The 20,796-nt window shown below is 39.6% G+C and overlaps 1 protein-coding gene across 2 annotated transcripts in view; it reads left to right on the plus strand.

Moving 5' to 3' along the window:
* The window catches only part of STT3A (staurosporin and temperature sensitive 3-like A), a 248,113-nt gene that overhangs the window by 9,791 nt on the left and 217,526 nt on the right, over window positions 1-20,796 (plus strand). For both annotated transcript variants that reach the window (XM_089459309.1, XM_089459308.1), the window contains exons 3-6: window positions 745-800; window positions 929-1,000; window positions 1,231-1,336; window positions 1,472-1,522. In XM_089459309.1, coding sequence (XP_089315435.1) covers window positions 745-800; window positions 929-1,000; window positions 1,231-1,336; window positions 1,472-1,522 — 285 coding nt within the window. The remainder of the gene's footprint in view (window positions 1-744; window positions 801-928; window positions 1,001-1,230; window positions 1,337-1,471; window positions 1,523-20,796) is intronic.

Below are 20,796 nucleotides of genomic sequence, written 5' to 3' on the forward strand. Positions count from 1 at the left end.
AACTCAATGAAGTGATAATGAATTTTTTTAAGGCCCATTGGGCTTTTAAAACATTTTATTTTATTTTTTATTTTTTATTATTATTTTTTGTTTGTTTGTTAAATTTATTTTTTTTTTCGGGTCGCGGAATTTTTTTCCGTCGGATCGCTTCCGGCGCTGCCCGAAACGCTCCCGGAGCGATTTTTTAATGTTCGGGAGCGATGGAGCAATCGCTCCCGGGCTTAAAATTTCGCTCCGGGAGCGACGGAGCGATCGCTCCCTACAACGATCCCGAAAATGGCAGGGAGCGGAATTTTTTTTCGTCCGGGAGCGATTTCGGAAGCGCGCTCCCGAGGTGCTCCGGAGCCGCTCCAGCCCGGAGCGCGATTCAGGAGCGTCCCCGCAACTTTGGACTGCATCCATGATTATATTTAACTGCCTTAGTTGTTTCTTCACTTTCTCATTGTCCAGCGACAAAGATTGGCTTCCGTTATCCTTTAATAATTTGGGAAATTTACAATGGTGCATTTTCAAGAAACACTAATGAAATGCAATAATGAAAAATGTATTCAACACGATTCTGAAAATTTTGGAGTTACATGCTCTGATATATGTTTGAAAGTATATATTTTCTGTAACTCTATTTCACAGCATTTTATGTTTATATATCTAAACTCTTGATTGGAAACGTTTTAATATGTATATATATCTAAACTCTTGATTGGAACTTTGTTTATTAATGTTTATATATCTATTTTTATTCAGTATCTCACAAAGAGTGGAGTCTACGACTTTTGGAACTGGTTCGATGACCGAACCTGGTAAGTGATTTCTGATTTTTATGAATATTAAGTGTATGTCGTCATAGCAACAAAACGGCCTGTTTTGTTTCCAAGGATAGATTTTGGCAACAACTTCAGATCTAATAGTGGCATACTTCACACTCCAGGTACCCACTGGGACGTGTCATTGGAGGAACAGTGTATCCTGGTCTCACTTTGACAGCAGGGACAATGTGGTGGTAGGTAAAACTGCATGAATTACATTTGCTAATGGTTTAAGCCTAGTTCTCTAGAATTTTGTTGTTGGGATTCTTATAACAGTGATGATAAAAGGTCTTAAATCCATGCCAAACACAGGTGGCATTGAGTCTCCATATGTTTTCTGCAGGTTGGTCACGTCTGTTGAAAGATACTGTATGGTGTGAAATAAACTGCATTTGTTAACACATAGTTTACTTGTTTGAGGCAGGGTATTTAATTCTCTCAACATACCGCTTTCAGTAGAAACCGTTTGTGTCTTCACTGCTCCCATCTTCTCAGCAAATGCGGCTTGGGCAACATATCTTTTGACAAAGGTTGTTTGGTTCTACTTCAATAACTCGTGTTTTTTGGGATCTTGTGCTTCTTTTTGTTTAGTGCTTAACTTGTTGCTCATTGCTGTTCATAATAACATGTATTTATTAAATGAGGCATGTTTGGTTGTGTTGCAGGAAGTTAAAGGTGTTGGTGCAGGCCTCACTGCAGCAGCCATTCTAGCAATGGTATATCTTGTTTTGGATTTTAGAAACTATAATGATTTATTTTTGCATCTATGCACTTCAGGAGTAAAATGTAAGAATAGCTTACAAAGAGATATTATGATTTGTTCTTTCATTAAGAATGGGTCTTCTACTTGGATTGGCATACAATAACTAACAAACTTTTGTTCTCTTACCTAGTGGAAAGTACCTTTTTGATTCCTTTATATTGTATACAAGTATGCTATGATATTACTCTAGAGTTTTGGGCTTGGTGTGTGTCTTTACATGTCTAGATTATGATCTTTAATATGTATATAGGTGTTTTCTCAACTAATACAAAGGTTCATCCTTAATAGCTAATATTTGATGACTTTACTACATGATGGTTGACATCCACGGAAAACAAACTGATTTGAGCCATTTTGGGCAACTATAGACTTGTACAACAGGATTCTTCAATGGTAACTGTCATAGTCACTGAGTAGAACCTCCATAATCAAAATCTGGGGTTTAATTTGGTTAACATATTCTTTGCTTAGGACAGTTACTTCAATGTTCCATATTAGCCCATTTATGAATCCATTTCTTTTCCATTAGCAGTCACACAAGTCATCATCACATTGACAGTAACTGAAGAAAGAACATAAACTTTAGATGCAGAGGACAAGCCAAGACAAGAAACACAAGAATATGGCTCAAGCTAGGGAAAAACCCCAAGATGGGGAAACCCTTGATCAATTCTTCTTCTTATTAATATCAAATGCTCAGCAGAGGGAGTACACTAATTCAAAGTCAAAATTGGCTTGACAATTTGAAGATAAATAGATGGCCCAAAAATGCAATTCTGTAGTAGACAAATTTTGCCCTCTTAATCTGGTGTCAAACTGCTGTAGAAGCTTCATCTGGTTAGGGTTACTTACAGTCCACTGCTGTCTCACTTAACAGCTCCAAAACTTCTCCTTTCAGCTGTGGTTATTCCAGGCAAACAAGATGCTGCCCTTTGCTGGCCCTTAGGGCTGGTCTGTACCCAAATTAGGCCTCTCGTCCCCCTTATATAGGCTTGTACAGACCTGCGGCCGATCCTGAAGCAACTGCTCTGAAGTTCAGCCTCTCAAAGAGAGACTTTCTTCCCCAGATTGTCCACAAGCCAGCCCAGAAAAAATACACAAATTCGGCCTACCCTTCCGCTCTTGAATTCTGTTAAAATTGGCAACTAGGGCCAAACACCATGTGGATCATCTTATTAATGGCAGTTGATATTTTTCTTGGATCCCTCTCATTGAGAGGTGTAGGATTGATTTAAAGATCATCCGATTCCGATAAGTATTTATGCAGATATGAATTTATTTGTCTTATGGGACAATTCGTCAAGGTCGGCCAACAACCAAATAAACCCCACTTGTGGTCAACGTTTTGGTATAAATAGAGGTGCCTTGAAAGTCATTTGTACACACATCCTCTTGGTGATCTCTTCCTCTCCACTTGTCTTTGGGTTTTGGTGGGAGAAGAGATTTAAAGAGGATACGCTGCCCTAGAGGATGCCCTAGATCCTAATGCTATATGTTGATAATAGTACTTTCACTTGGATGGAGAAAACAGTGATGATACATTGAAGCAGCGTGATGTTGCAAGCAACAGATATATTGCAGCAGCATGTTGATGAATGCTACAGCATTATGGGTACAACGATGAAGTGTATCATAGCATAATGAGGCGCAGCACAATGGTGAGGTACAACAGTATGATATAGCAAGTTCATAGTGCTGCTAGTATAACACATTGGGACAGCAACATGATACTTAGTGCAGCAAGTACATCTAGCATGCAAGGGACAACAAGCATGCTAGGGACAACAAGCATGCTCGGGACAACAAGAAAGCAAGGGACAACAAGCTAGCTAGGTGCAACAAACACATAGGTCAGTATGGCAACATGGTGCAACAATGGCACATGATGCAGTACAGTGATGGGTACCGTCATGATTGATGAAGCATGATGAGATACAACATTGTGATGATCGGTGCAGCACAATGAGGCGCAGTATGATGACAAGATGCAACACGATGATAGGTGGAGTCACCTCGGAGGATTAGTTGAAGCAACATGTCTTCAACTGATCTCTTGTATCATCTTCTTAGAGATGATCTATGCTCTCATCTAAATAAGTCAAAGTGTTGACTTCAGTTGTAAATGTACTATCTCTCTCTCTCTCTCTCTGTTGAACTATTGAAGAACATATAAGAAGTATTGATCAAAGGGTTTCCCCACATTGGGGTCTGTCCCTGGCTAGCGCCACATCTTGTGTCCTCTTCGTCTTGGCTTGTCTTTTGCGATTTATGTTTATGTTCTATCCGCAGTTTACGTTAATGCTGATGTGATTGCTAATATGGAAAAGACATTGAGCTAACTATGAAAATTGAAATAAATTGCTCTAAGCATAGAACACACCTAAACTTAACATGGTATTAGAGCTGAGGTGAAGACAAAGCCCAAGCAAGAGTGAAAGAGCAGTCACCTAAGACAGTTGGAAAAGGATCATTGGATTCGTTATCCCTCTTCAAATTCCCCAAGGGTGAAATCGAAGTAGAGAATATTATCAGAATAGCACAGCGGAAGCTTTTGATGGCCTACCTAAAGATCACTTCATTGGGAAGTTTGGATCTAAGGGTGGAAGGAAAGGCAGATGCCTTGGTTGCAATAAGTTCGACCATTATGTGAAGGAGTGTCGGAATGGTAGGGACACATCACTTGATGATAACAATCATTCCAGGGACATCTTCAATGATCAAAGGAATGACAGGTAATGCAGGGCATCAAGGAAACGATCGACTCTTTAGAGAAAGCAAGGAACCCTAGGTATGAAGAATCAAATGTTGTTTCTGATAAGATAAAGAAGCGTTATCTTGTATTGGCCCTCTCCTTTAGATTCTTTGGGAATTTGGCTTATTGATTGTAGTGCTTCAAGGCACCTCATCGGATAGAAGGGTGCTCTCTCGAATTTGGTAGAGATGGAAACAACAATGGGATTATACTTCAAGTCGATGCCACCTATCCCGGAAAGGGTTTAGGGAATGTTACCCCCCAATTGAATGTGGGTTACTCGATTCATTTACAAGAATCTTTTTTATGTACCTGATCGCAAGAAGAACCTGGTGTCCATTTCGGCAATGGAAGTCAAAAGGTTTCAGGGTGGCATTCATCGATGGAAAGGTATGTGTTTGGAAATAGAATTTTCAAAGATGCTTTTATCTTTGAGTTTAGGGTTGGCAGGAAGTCCACTGGGGACTATGTCAGTTGACACATAGCATCGGAGGTCTATATGTCAAATGATGACAGGGATGCCTGAATTCAAAAGGAGCATGAAGGTACATGTCTGAGATGTACCGAAGGGAAAATCTTACAAGGGGACCATTCCCCTCATGTAGTAGGTCCACAGGTTTGGAACAACCCAAGGGGTTTGAGATTCATGATCGGGAATCTCATGTGTGCCTATGGAAGAAAGCCCTCTATGGCTTGAAGCAGATCACCCCGGGTTTGATATGAGAGGATTGATAACTGTCAGATGAAGTTGAGATTCACTAAGAGTGAAGTCGATCCAAACCATTGTTTGAAGGTTGTGGATGATAGACCTCTCATACCAACACCTTCTGAGGACGACCTATTTCAGATAGGTGCAGACCCTCTCACTTGCAGAAGTAAGAGGGAGTTGGATTCTGGATGTGGAATGGTAAACTGCAAGCTCGTGACTACCTCGAGGATCTTAACTTTCAGAAGTTATATGGTGATGATGCCAGACTAGATTTGGGAAATGCCTCTGAGTTTCATAAACTCATTTGCATTGATGTTCTTGGTGAACTTCCATCTGGACATATGTTTTGCAGTTAGCATGGTGAGCTCATATTTGGTTGAGCCTCACTAGATAGGTGCCAAGAATCTTCTGAAATATCTTTGGGGTACAATCTCTCATGGATTGAGATACACTGCAGGAAATATGAAGCTGCATGATTATTTGAATGTTCTCCGGGCAGGCAGTGTGGAGGATCACTAGAGCACTTCTCAGTGCTGGTTCTCTTTGGGTTTTGCTTTGATATCATGGATGAGCAGGAAGCAGAAGTCGGTTGCTATAAGCACCACCGAGACTGAATACATAGCTACGAGTATGATCTCGTATGAAGCTGCCTGGTTGTGGAAGCTCTTCAGTGAGCTGTTTGTACATATGATGAATACCACCGTGATCCTCTGTGACAACTAGGGGGGATTCGATTGTTGAGGAATCTCGTATTCGATGATTGCTCCAACAGATAGACATCAAATACTACCTTATTTGGGATATGGTAAGTCGATGAGCGAGGAGGCTCCATCGCATTGAGACTGATGTACAGGTCACAGACATTTTGTCAAAGCCCTGGGGAAAAGTCAAATCTGTGACTTTCCCGAATGACTTGGAGTCATTGGGAGACCTTCTTATAAGAGTCCTGCATGTTGCATGCATTGAGCTCTGGGAGCTATGGGGGGCTTGGGGTACTTACTGGAGCGACATACGACCATAGGGTGACTCACCCTCCCTTGGTGGTGTGCTATGTATAGGGTGAAAGGTTTAACCTTCCCCTGTGATACCCCATGACGACTTTGGGACAGGATGATTAGTTCTCCTGTGGGTCAGGATGATTAGTTCTCCTGTGGCGACTGTTGGATAGGATGATTCGTTCTCCTGTGGGACAGGATGATTAGTTCTCCTGTCGAGGCATCCTACCCATGCAGTTTGGGACTCATGGGAAGTACCCCTCATCTGATCAATGAGCAGGGAAATGGGATTAGGGACCATTAGTAGTACTATCGATGGACGCATCGTTGTATCTACCGTACTCCCTATGCTAGGACGACCTCCATTGATCTCGAATCAATGAAACTGATCTGGGATCAGTATGAGTGGTTTGAGACACTCTCTTGTGATATTGATCTGGGATCAATAAAACTGACTTCGAGTCAGTAAGAGTGATATGACACTCTCTTTAGATGAAACTGACTTCAGGTCAATAGAGAATGGTATGAGACATTCTCGATCAAATCGTCTTCTTCATGGTTCAGCAGAGCAAAGCACATCAGAGCTTAGCGGAGCAGAGCAGAGCAAGTGCGGGGCACTGATGGCAGAGATAGTACAGTTGGACATATGGATCAGCGGATGGAGTTCTCCCTAGTTGAGAGGGAGTGTTAAAATTGGCAACTAGGGCCAAACTCCATGTGGGTCATCTTATTAGTGGCAACTGATATTTTTCTTGGATACCTCTGTAGGATTGATCTAAAGATCATCTGATTTCGATAAGTATTCTTGGAGATATGAATTAATTTGTGTTATGGGACAATTTGTCAAGGTCGGCCAACAACCAAATAAACCTCACTTGTGCTCAACGTTTTGGTATAAATAGAGGTGCCTTGAAACTTGAAAGTCATTTGTACACACATCCTCTTGATGATATCTTCCTCTCCACTTGTCTTTGGGTTTTGGTGGGAGGAGAGATCTAAAGAGGATGCGCTGCCCTAGAGGATGCCCTAGATCCTAACACTATCAGGGAGGAGATTTTAACGCAGTAAAGGAAGCCTACATAACACAACAAGGAGAGATCTAATTGCTACTCTAAAAGAGAAGCCCTACGTTGCCCTATACATAGCTCTATTGGAGAGCCCTACGCTGCCCTATACACAACTCTATTAGAGAGCCCTACGCTGCCCTATACACAGCTCTATTAGAGAGCCCTACTCTGCCCTATACACAACTCTATGGTGAGCCCTACGCTGCCCTATACACAACTCTATTGGAGAGCTCTACGCTGCCCCATACGCAGCTCTATGGAGAGCCCTACACTGCCCTATGGAGAAGCTCTATGCTGCCCTAACTGCAGTCCTCTAGGTGATATAAAGGAATACTATTCAAGCATGCCCCAGTCACAACCATGGAGGAAGGAAGGTTTGAAAGCGGCTTGCATGACATGGAGAAGAGTGCTGAAGGATATACGTTTAAGTTTGTCTAGCAAGGTAGCATATGTTAGGACTGTGTTGATAATAGTACAGTCACTTGGATGGAGAAAACAATGATGATACATTGAAGCAACATGATGTTGCAAGCAGCAAATATATTGCAGTAGCATGTTGATGAATGCTGCAGCATGATGGGTACAACGATGAAGTGTATCATAGCATAATGAGAGGCAGCACAATGGTGAGGTACAACAGTATGATATAGCAAGTTCATAGTGCTGCTAGTATAACACATTGGGACAACAACATGATACTTAGTGCAACAAGTACATCTAGCATGCAAGGGACAACAAGCTAGCTAGGTGTAGCAAACACATAGGTCAGTATGGCAACATGGTGCAACAATGGCACATGATGCAGTACAATGATGGGTACCGTCATGATTGATGAAGCATGATGAGATTCAGCATTGTGATGATGGTTGCAACATGGTGTAGCACGGTGAGGCGCAACATGATGATGAGATGCAACACGATAATAGGTGAAGGAGTCACCTTGGAGAATTAGTTGAAGCAGCATGTCTTCAACTGATCTCATGTATCATCTTCTTAGAGATGATATATGCTCTCATCTAAATAAGTTGAAGTGTTGACTTCAGTTGTAAATGTACTAGCTCTCTCTCTGTAACATATAAGAAGAATTGATCAAGGGTTTCCCCACATTGGGGTTTGTCCCTGGCTAGCGCCACATCTTGTGTCCTCTTGTCTTGGCTTGTCTTCTGCGATTTATGTGTATGTTTTATCTACAGTTTACTTTAATGTTGATGTGCTTGCTAATCTGGAAAAGATATTGAGCTAACTATGAAAATTGAAATAAATTTCTCTAAGCATAGAACATACTTGAACTTAACAAATTCAGACCTGCAATGAAAAATTTACCCATACAAACTGCCAAGAATTTTCCTCAAGGTCTGTGGCTGTCCATTTGAAGTATCTTGGCCTTGTTGTAGAAGTAAAACCCAAAACAAACAACCCTTCGTCCGCCTCCTAGAGCTCGGCTACGTCAGACAAATATTGCTATATAATGAAGCACTTGGATGTGACAAATGAGTTTGGACTTTGGAGGTCACCTCTATTTATACAAATCGGTGAGGGTCAAGAGACATGTCGTTTGGGCTTCATAAGCCTACATGGAGGTGAGGCCGACCTTGATGATTTGCATATTTGTGGGCTTCACTTCAAAAACATATTTCTCCTTGTCCAAATTTAGTGATCTTTAGGTCAATTTTAGTCCGCTCGAAAAGAGGAATATGCAATAGTTATCTCCATCAAGTGAGCTGTCAAATGTGGAATTTGCCCTTAGTTGCCAATTTTAACAATACCTGATTATGTTTTTATTACAAATGTACTCAACATGAAAACTTGTCATTTCACGCATTTAGATCTCTGTAGCCTGGGAATGCATTCCCTCAGGATGTGTACCCTGAAGCAGGAACATCTATTGCATACATACACTTAAATATGTAGGTACGAGATGCTCTTGGGATGTCTGAAACATCCTTAGATGTCCCTTGTCGATTTGAGGATATTATTCATGGATTAGAGGACACCCCATAAAAGATGGTTACCAATGTCCCCCCAAAAGTTGAAAAGTAAAAAGAAAAGAAAAGACTAAAAGGGTTCTAAATTCGAACCTTCCCCCCAACAACATTTTTTTTTAAAACAAAAATGAGTATTTTTTTCATTAAGTTCGCACCCGTTTGCGGGAAATACTCGGGAGAGTTACATTACTGTTTTTCTCTTGTGCATTTGGAATTTCAAATTGCATCTATCTACCCGAATCCCAAATTACAGCAAAATCCCCAAATTGACTAAGTACTCTTATTGTTCTAGAAGTATACACGCGGCAAAATTGGAACAACATCCAAGTACATTTGACTTCGACCATTACAGTTAAGTCGGATCAAAATCCTCAGCAGGCCAATTGAGGTCAAAGCCCCGAGGAGGTCGCCTGGAGGGCTCAGAGCTCGATTGAGCTGGAAGAGCAAGTCCATGATAATGCTGCGCAGAGCCTCCATCTCATCCTCCAACTGACTAATTCTTTTTTGCTAGATCCATTATTTCTGCGTTGGCTTTATCCGAATCCCGCTATTGATAGATTAGGACCTGCAATTCATATATCTTTTCATTTATTTCTTCATGGACCTTTCGGTAGTGGTCACATATAGTTGAAGCAATAGAATCAGACTCATTGCTAGAATCCATCGGCAATAGATGTTGAGACACAAACCAAATGAAGACAGAATAGTTCAGAATTGGGTTGACTACAACCAAATGAAGACAAAATAGTTCAAAGTTGTCGAGACACAAACCAAATGAAGACAAAATAGTTCAAAATTGATGTCAGCAGTGTACATAAACTCTGAGAGTCTGAAGTTTTAGGAAATTACTTGAGTAATGCAATCTTGATAAAATAATATTTGCACACACTTCGCAGGATTTGTAAATAATTAGGATAAGGTATTAAAAACGATGAGCACTAAAGATACTTTATTTTTAATCTTTATATTATCCATAGTGTTATTAGAATTGGACTAGAACTAGCAAAGTTGGTTAGTCCAACCAGTTTTGGGGCTGTACCAGTCCAATTCAGGGTATTGAACAAGAAATGGCCATTATGGTACATAACTGGTCTTAATGTGTTGAGCTCGCAGGTTTCATGTGGTGTTATGACGTGGCTAGGGAACACCAAAACTCAAATTAAAGTGAAGCACAAAACCTAATCCCAGTAAATAGTCAATGAGTGATATTTAAATTCTTTAAGTAAAAGGATAGAAAAGGAAAGACAAAGGAGAATGCAAAACAATGTATGTGAAGTTGTTCCTAGAGCTCAAGGAAAATCTGTTGTGACTTCAAAGTGGCTGTTCAAAATATAACATGTCATGGATGGCAATATTGAAAAATATGAAGCAAGTTTCCTGGCTCGAGGATTCTTTCAGAAAGAGGGAATTGATTGTGAAGACATCTTTGCTCCTGTTGCTCGCTATACCACCATTCACTCTATTATTGCTTTTGCTACCAGTCAAGGGTGGATTCTCCATCAAATGGATGTTAAGACAACTTTTCTTCATAGCGCTCTCCAGGAGGAAGCATATGTTGAACAACCTCAAGGCTTTGAGGTACATGACAGAAGAACCCATGTATGCAGATTGAAGAAAGCATTCTATGGCTTAAAGCAAGCCCCCAAGGCTTGGTATTCTTGCATTGACAATTACTTAGTAAAGTTGGGATTCACGAGGAACAATGCTGATCCAAACCTCTACTTCTTGATTTTGGTATTATATGTTGATGATCTGTTTTTGACAGGTAATGAACTTCTGATGATTCAGTGTAAAAGGGAGTTTGCCACTGAATTTGAAATGAAATACCTTGGGATGATGCACTTCTTTTTGGGCCTGGAGGTTTGGTAGAGACCTAACGAAATTATTCTCTCCCTAGGGAAGTATGTTGTAAATCTATTGGAAAGGTTTGGAATGGTAGAGTGCAAATACATGAGCACTCCCATGGAGATGAGCTTCAAGAAACTCTGTGGTGATGAAGCTGGACCTGATTTATTTGATCCATCTAAGTATCGTCAATTGATTGGAGCATTGATGTTCCTAATGAACTCTCGTCTTGATATTTTCTATGCTGTAAACACCTTGAGTCAATTGACCAAGCCTTTACATAATCATTGGGTTGCTGTTAAGAATGTGCTTAGATATTTGCATGGGACAATTAATTTTGGTCTTCGATATACCATTGGCAACATAAAGTTGCATGGTTATATTGATGTTGATTGGGCAGGCAACACTGTGGACCAAAAAAACACTTTAGGATGTTGTTCCAGTTTGGGATCTGCCATGATCTCTTGGATGAGAAGGAAACAAAAATTAGTTGCTCTCAGTTCCGCAAAAGCTGACTATAATGCTACTAGCTTAGCTAGTTGTGAAGTTGTTTGGTTAAGAAAACTCTTTGGAGAGTTATCTAAGCAAGTCTTGGATACTACAGTGATATTCTGTGCAGGGTTGCGGGGGAGTGCCCCCCCCCATGCCCCCGCTCCCAATTCGCGCTTCAATTGGGAGCGGCTTGGGAGTGCGCTCCCGAAAATGCTCCCGAGGAGGAGGGAGCGTTTTTGGGATAAAAAAAAAAACGCTCCCTGGTTTTTCGGGAGCCTTTAGTCTTTTTTGCAAATTTCTTTTTTTTTGCAATAATATTCCAAATGCAATTTTTGTTTTCAAAGAAACAAATAAGTTTTGGATGGGGCAACCTAATGATCAAGCCTATGGCCCTAGTATTGATATGCGATTCATGGTAATGTTAAATTCTTAAAGTAAAAGTGACATTCTCCTTAATCTTCATTTTCATCCTTTTACCTAAATTTTTAACATTACCATGAATCAATATTTTATAAATACTAGCTCCTAGAGTGATCCTTAAAAATATTTTATTAAGCAATTAGACATGTGCAAAATAAAATCACTTAAGTTATCTAATTCGAATGGATCACTCTAGGAGCTTCCAAAACACTTAATGGAAGGAATTTTGCCTCAGATTTCTATATATTGAAGAGAAGCCTTTGTTTGCAACACATCGAGTTCTCTCTCTCTCTTGCTTTGGTGATCTAGCTCTCGCATTGATGATCAAGCCCTCACATTAGTAATTTATCTCTCTTATTATCAATTGTAGATCTCTTATTATCAGTAGCAGATCTATTGCAAATTTGCAGATCTCTTACCATCATTGGCAGATCTATTGTTTGGCAAATCTATTATCTGGCAGATTTATTGTTTGGAAGATCTATTATCTGGTAGATCTATTGTTTGGCAGATCTATTATCTGGCAGATCTATTGTTTGGCAGATCTATTGACAGATCTCAGAACTCTCGTTCAACTCTCGCACTAGTGCTTTTTCTTTTGTTATTTGCTGTTGTTAATGCTCTTGCTCCAGAGAAGTATTATTGCAGTTGGTATTGCTCTCACGCTAGAAGTATTTAGCTCTTGTATTGATCTTGTTCTAGAGATATTCTATTCTTGATATTTCTTTTGCACCAGAGCTTGATTACTGGTATATTGCCCTCGCTTCATTAGCATTATGATCTTGCATTTGGAGAATATTTTTTCAATATTTAGCTCTCATACTTGTGCACTTTGTTCATGCACTTGTGTCTACTGCTCTTGTTTTGGAAGCCTTTGGAGGCTTTTGGTGTTATTTTGAAGCTATCATATTAAAAAGGGTTGTTACTACTGTTATTTGTAAAAGGGGTTTAGTACTCTGATTATGTATCTCTATTGAACATTTGAAGACGATCTAATGGAAGAGCATTTTAAAAAGGGTTTTCCCCATAGTGTGGTTTTTCCCTAGTCTTGGACCAAATCCTATGTCTTGTTGTTCATTCATTGTCTTCTATGGTTTATGATCTCAGAAATTAAATTTTAAACTTGCAAAATTTAACATTATCCACATACATAAATGTATCTAACTTGAAGATACTCTTAAAGAAACCTAAGTCACATGGTTAGAGTTTGAGTTTGGGTTCAACAATCATTAGGTTCGGTTCGAGTTTGAAATTTTTTATGAGGTTCATATGAGGTTTGCCATTAGGTTTATCTATATACATTTTCTATATATATATATATATATATATATATTAAGTTTAAAATGAAATATAGAATAAAATAGTAAGATATCAACATCAATAAACATAAAAATGCTATCACGAACATGGAAATTGCAAGGATTGATTACAAGCTTGAGTTGTGACATAAGGTTACGACTTTTGATTTATGGACTTGGTCAATGGCTATGAGGTTCGATGAGGTTCACCGAACCTCAATTTTTTTTAAGGTTCACCAAAATTCGAACGTCAAGGTTGAAGTTCGATGAACCTTGTGACATAGAAAGAAACCAATAGCCCCTGGGAACTCCAACAATTGATCTCTGCACCTATTTAGAATTGCATATGAAGATATCATATGCTTGGTATTCAGAAGGGGATAACAAGCAACATCGCGCCCTTCTGGGAAGAAACATGCAAATTTATCAAGGTACTTTTCCTTGTATCTATAAGCTTGTCACTCATGCTAGTATAACCTGTGTCAACAGATAATATACAAGAATTTGGGTTAGATCCTCAACTGCCTGAGCAAAAAATGATCAAACGTAAGATTTTCATATGTTGGACTTTGAACCAACAACCAACAATGGCAATTGTATCCACCATTGATTGGCAATAAAGGCATGTAGCACCAACCGAAAGGAATGCCAGAAATATATAATAAGTTGGAAATAACTTTCCTTGCTTGGAGTGTTCAAGGGAGGTGCAGAACCAGGTTGTGTGTTGGGAGCAAAATGTTGAAGCTAGTGGTAGATTCAGAAGGTCTTCTACATGGGCTTGGTGTTTAAGCATATGGAAGATGATGTATTGCCTCTTCTAGGTGCTTGCTTGGTAAGTGACTTATATCTTCTTTCCTAAGTGTATATTCCCACGGAAAAGAGGACTGAGTTGGAGCCCTTGTCAGAAAGGGGGGTATTTGTGGGCTACAGTGAGGTCTCAAAGGCCTACCGAGTCTACATTCTAGGATAGAGGAAAATGATTTTGAGTAGGGATGTCAGATTTGATGAGGGCAAGACCACTATGAAATCTCATGAGAAAGAGTTAACAATGTTAGAGAGCGGGAGCGAGATGCTCCTAAGGATGAACAACGACCAACAACACTAGCGACAAGGACATAATCATTATATGAGGTGAATGAGCTGGATATTCCTTCGATCTCTACTAGGACGAGGTCGAGATGGGCCGAGCATACCTTGAGGGATGTTGAGGCCCTTAGCAACACCTTTAGGAATATCAGACCTCCTACTGGATTTTCCAGCTATTTGGCACTGTTGACCAACATTAGCGAGTCTGAGCCTTCCACTTTTAAGGGGGTTACAGATGAGCAGGTCTGGAGGGATACCATCGTAGAGGAGTACAGCTCTATCCTGATCAATGACGAGACAAAGTGCCAAGACCGGAGAGAAAGTATGCAGTCACTTCTCGATGGATCTATAAGATCAAACATGTAGGTAATGGCAATGTTGAGAAGTACAAAGCAAGGTTCATGGCGAGAGGGTTTTCCTAGACAGAGGGAGTGGATTATGTGGATACATTCACACCTGTCGCCGGATATGCATCCATTAAAGTATTATATCCATTGCTTCAGAGATGGGGTGGAGGATACTTTTGATGGATGTGAAGACTGCTTTCCTCAACAGAGTAATTGCAAAGGAGGTGTATATTGAGTAGCCTCAGGGCTTTGAGGTATATGGGAGAGATTCCCATGTATGTAGGTTGAAGAAGGCTCTTTATGGGTTGAAGCAAGCACCATGCGCATGGTATGCTAAGATTGATGGATATCTTTATGCTTTGGGCTTCACCAAAAGTGAGGCAGACTCCAACTTGTACTATGTACTTGTTAGGGGTGAGCCACTCATCTTGGTGCTTTTGCCATGTCGCTTGCACACCTAAGTCAATGTGGGAAAAATCCTCAACCCCACTAGGCGTGGCCTTGGTGGCAAAGCTCAGAGAAGGGGATATCACCTAATCCCAACTCTCTTTGTCTAGGCTCTCTCATAGCTAAAGTCAAAGGGGGTGGACCCTAAGGAAGGTTTCTAAAAGAAGGACTTGTTGAAAAGCAACAAGTTCTAGGAGACTAAAGGCAAGACCTCCAAATGCAACTTGATCTAGATTCTAAAATTAGAAAGTACAAGAGTTTATGAGCAATGTAAAGATAAATTCAATTAAGATCAATATGGCATTCAACAAAAGTAAAGATGAGAAATCAATGCCTTGTAAAACAATGCTCAAGTAAAGATTATATACTTGCAAAATGGAAATAACACTTCACGTTACATTGATAAACAATGCTGCAAGACAAATGTTAGTACAAGAGATATTGAAATATGAACAATAAAATACAACTTGCAAAAAATGAAACTTGTACTTTAAAAGAAATGCTCAAATAAGACAGGACAACATCAAATGGCCATGAACAAATAATTTAGATTAACAAGTACAAGAGAGATACAATATAATGTTGCAAGTAAGATAGAATGTTCACAAATCAACATGATGGAAAATAAGATTATGCCAATTTAAACTACGTGAGATGCAAGCTATCTTGGTTAATTTTAATTGAATGCCTAATCTATGGTGATAAAAATTCCGTCAATTTCTTACAAGGAGGTAAAGATTGGGGTGAGTTGCAAGGAAGATGGGCTAAAGAGGCACAAGTCCTTCGTTAACAACCCTTTCCAAGATCCTTGCAGTCCACATGCATTCGTTCCTACAAGGGCTCAACCACAAGAGAATTGCAAGGTCACGTGTTTTAACCTTATTCTGTACACAAGTGAAAGAAAAATTAGAAAATATTTATCCTAAAGTGTCTATTCAACCAAGGTTATGCTTGGAGGTAGATTTTAAAAATGCAAGCATAAGTTTAATATGCAAGTGAAATGCCTAAGTGTTAATGAAATGCCTTCAAAGAGATATATTGATAACAGTGTGCTTCAATTAGAGAGATAACAAACCAAATTTGCAATCTAGATTGCATTAAGCACAATATGACTTAAGCTTGTAATGATGCTCAATAGAACTTGTATCAATAACTCAATGGAAACAATGAATTAAAAATTAGCTCAATGTTTAAAATACCAACGCAAGTGCCTTGAAATGAAAAATGTATTTTCACTTCAACATATTATGATAAATATCCAAGTGAAAGTTGCATTGTAAAGCAAGAGAGCATAGGCTAATGAGTTGCTCCAATATGTAAATGGAATATACCTTGAGCTAATGAACCAATAAACTATTCAAGCTAGATAGCAAATAAATGGAACTTGCTCCAAGTGTATATATGTGTTCAAAGTAAATCTCCCAATGAAACAAGTTGCAAGTAAACTAGACCAAATTGAGCATGAAACTATGAAGTGAATGAATTGAAACTAGATGGCATGAAATGAAAAAAAGAACAATTAGCAAGCGACCATGAAATATTAGTTTGCCAAATGAAATAAAGAGAGCATTAACAATACTAAAACTAAATTCCAAAAAAGAGAAATGAAAGGCTAATGAAACAATACACAAGAAGAGGGTCTTCTCCCAAAAGAGAGAAGGGGATGGATGCCAAGGGGATGGTATCCCAAGCTCCCAAGAAAATGTCACTTTATTATGATGATGTTACAAAGTGAAGGCCTAAAGCCTTAAATGAGTAGAATGAAAGTGGAATGGTTACAATCCCTCAATCCTATGAGGCTTTAGAAGAAGGGGTGAAGTGATAAGGAGGCACTTGGTCTTGAAGTTCAAAATGGAAAGGGTACCTTGGCTTATGCTTTATCTCCCTTTCTTCAAACTTGAATTGCCTCAAAGAACACCTTTAAGACAACAATCAATAGAGATACCATGCTAGAGAAATAGTGTTGAAATATGTGAGAGGAAATCACATGCATAAGAAGGAAGTAATTAGAAGCCCAATGCAAGGATAAAATACCCTTTATATTACAAATTCCCTCACTAAGATCAACTTGAAAGCGCTGATTTAGTGAGTGAGAGTTGGGATTTAAACCCAATAACTTAGCCTCAAATGCTAGATAAATTCAATATGTTCACAAATGAGAGAAGAAAATATCTGGTTTTTAGAGATGGAAAAGAAGCATAGGGCTCATGAAACCCCCTTTTAAATCGATCTCTTGATGTCTTATGATATTGTTGGCTTGAAAAATTTGTGGGATCTTTGATACCCTTGGAGGTGACTATTCCAACCGAAGAATTCCTCACACTCCAGTAGACTTAGCAAACTGTCCTTTGAATACACAAATGCTTGTAAACCAATTGTTAGTGCAAGAGAGACTTAACATATAGAGGCCAAGTTGAGCTTGTCATTCAACCGACAATAACAAGCTACAACAATAGCACAAAATATATGAAGCCCAAAGGAGGTTGTAGATAGCTATAAATCTCCCATCCATAGACAAGAATGCCCTTAGGCAAATGCACAAAAACCAACTAGATAGCAATTTCAAATCAATGGAAGATAATCATATAAATGAAAAACAACATCAAATGAAACAATTATACCTCGTCAATCAAAGAATGCACCACAAGAGAAGTTAGTAATGCCAAATATTTTCAGTTTATTGAGTTCAATAACAATTTCGGCATAGTAACAATAAGCACAAGCTTCAAAACCATGCTCAACAACGATAGGGGTTACGTTTATACGAACCTAGGAGAAAATCCCAATGTATTAGAGAAATGCCAAGTGCCCAAGAAGCAAATCGAACCCTCCAAGTGTCTTGCAAGACTGATATAGATGGCATCAAAGAAAATCGAACTGTTGGTAGGTGTCTTCAATTAGTTGTGCATTCTTCCTCCCCTGGCTTGCGTATTACCTTTCGTCATGTGCATTTTTTATTTTGTGGCTGCTAAGTGTGAAATGTGAGGGATTCAAGTGGAGACAAATTCCTCCTCAACTTGCAGCTCACTACAAGTGTAAATAGGCCCAAATCATATGTCAAAATCCTTGCTACTTGGAGCTCCAAATCTGTCATTTGTTGAGTCTAACTACTAGTGCATTCCTTGCTTTGTGGATGAGTCAAGCTAGTGTGGAGGGAAAGCTAGGATTTAACTCCCAAAAAATCTGCTGCTAAGTGAACTTTAGAGTTTAGACTATCGTAAAATTTGTGATCAAGGTAAGTTTTATGTTGCGTGGAGCCATTGGATGGAACCTTCTTCAGCTAGAATACGTGGAGCAAGGAGGAGGGAGTGATGTTGGGTCCATTTCCCACTCATTGCATTGAAACTTTAACTTTAGACTTTCAATAATCTTCACCCAAATAATTTGAGGACCCAATTTACCTATGCATCGATCCATTGGAGAAATTTGACTTGCCTAATGAATAATTCGAACCCCCTTAGCTGGCCCGCCAATTGATTTTTCCATGGGCATTAATTCCTTTGATGAGTTGGTGCCAAATCACCCCTTGATTTGTCCCTTTGACTTGCCCGCCAATTGATTTTTCCGTGGGCATTAATTCCTTTGATGAGTTGGTGCCAAATCACCCCTTGATTTGTCCCTTTGACTTGCCATGTCACATGTTGACTTATTTGACTTTGGTAAAAATAATGATTTTTTTGAATTTGTTCTCATTTTTGCCACTAACATTACGAAAATTGGCTTTTGAGGGACTATAGGTCGTTTTTTCACCCTCAAAGTGGGTCCTAGGATAATGTTGGGGCTCTGAGAATGAATTTCGAGTAGTCACCAAGTAAAAAAATACTCCAAGGTGTACTCTCTTGCTGATCGAGTCTCAACATCCTAGGTCTGTTACATTTATTCATCATGCTAGTGACATTTATACAATATCCTCGTAGAGCTGCGAAATATGAGGACTGAATGAAGAAAGAGAGAAGGAAAGAGGCTTAGAAGCACTAATGAAATCTGGAAACCTATAAGTGCAGGAATGCACTGACATATCCTTGGGCATGGAGTCTTAAAAAAAATTTTCGGGTGCAACTTTAGTGGTCAAGAGGTACTCTTTATGTGGATGATCTCTTGTCGATAGAATTGGAGAAGCGCATAGGGATGTGCAAAGAGGATCTTGCTTTGAAGTTCGAGATGGAGGACATCGACCTGATGCACTACTTTTTGGGATTGGAGGTGTGGCAGTAGCCAGGAGAGATTTTCCTTGGACAAGGCAAGTATACAGTTGAGATCTCGAGGAGGTTCATGATGGAGGAGTGTAGGCCTATGCCTACACCAATGAACACTCACTTGAAGACGATAAGTGCTTCTTAAGGCAAGTTGGTGGATCCCACACAGTATAGGCAATTGATAGGTTCTTTGATGTAGCTGGTTAACACTAAGCCGAATATATGTTTTGCTGTGAAAATACTTAGCTAGTTCATGGTGGAGTTGAGACAGGTTCATTGGGTGGTAGTGAAGCATGTGCTGAGATACCTATGTGGTATGATAGAATTTGGCTTGAGATATGTCAGAGTTGGAGGATTGGTGCTACAGGGATACACAAAATTCTAATTGGGTAGGGAGTGTAGTGGACAAAAAATCCACATCTAGATGTTGTTTAAGCTTGGGATTAGCCATGAACTCATGGTCTAGCAAGAAGCAACAGTTGGTGGCACTTAGTTTATTGGAGACATAGTACATGGCAATGAGTATGGCGAGTTGTGAGGTAGTGTGGTTTTGCAAGATGCTTGCAAGACTATTTGATCTACAGATGGGGCCAACAGTGATTCACTGTGATAATTAGAGTTGCATCAAGCTCTTTGAGAATCTCGTGTTTCATTATAGGTCCAAGGCTCCAAGCATATTGAGATGAAATATTGCTTCATCAGAGACAAGGTCTAGAGAGGTGTTACGAGATTGTAGTACATTTCTATAGAGGAGCAAGTGTTAGATGTTTTCACTAAGCCTCTAGTGAAAGGGATGTTTGTGAAGTATCGAGATAAGTAGGGGGTGGTGGAGAATCCCTTCCTTGCTAGGAGGGAGTGTTGAATCTAGTGGTAGCTTCAGAAGGTTTTCTACATGGGCTTGGTGTCTTAGCATGTGGAAGATGATGTATTGCTTCTTCTAGGCAATGTTTTAAAACTCCGACTTGGGCGAGGGTCGACTTCGACTCCGACTTCGACTTCGACTCGGTATCGACTCGGCCGGCTTGATTTCAATGACTCCGTCGTTGTAAAAGATACATTAAATATTTATTTTTTATAAAAACACATAATTTTAAAGATTTTCATTTATGTTTCCAAACACACAGCATTAGAATATAGATAGAAGACAACATATGATCAAAGTAGGCTCATGAATATATCCATTATATCAAAATGGCACCTAGTGCACTGTCCAATACATACACGATGATGATATAGAGATCAAAACAAAAACACATAACCAAGGAGGCTAGAAATGGTCTCTACAACAAAAGTCTGTGACCAGTACTACTGGCTACTGCTAGAGTTGCCAACATCATCTGGCTCAGTGTTACTTGGGAGTGGGAGCGGGAGCGACATTTTCAGAAGCTCCCGGTTTGGGAGTGAATCCCGGAGGAGTTTGAAAACCAATGTCACTAACATCAAGGTACATAGAGGGATTGGTGCTCTTGATTAAATACGAGTTCCATACCCTAATACATGACAAAATTCAATGGAAACATTGCAATCCCCCAATCCTAAAATCCTGAAAAATTGATAAGTCTGCTGGATTTTGAATGAAATCTAAACT

This window comes from Pinus tabuliformis, chromosome 7 (genome assembly GCF_031772625.1).
Source record: "Pinus tabuliformis cultivar Carrire ecotype Pingquan chromosome 7, CPIR1, whole genome shotgun sequence".
NCBI classification, from domain to species: Eukaryota; Viridiplantae; Streptophyta; class Pinopsida; order Pinales; family Pinaceae; genus Pinus; species Pinus tabuliformis.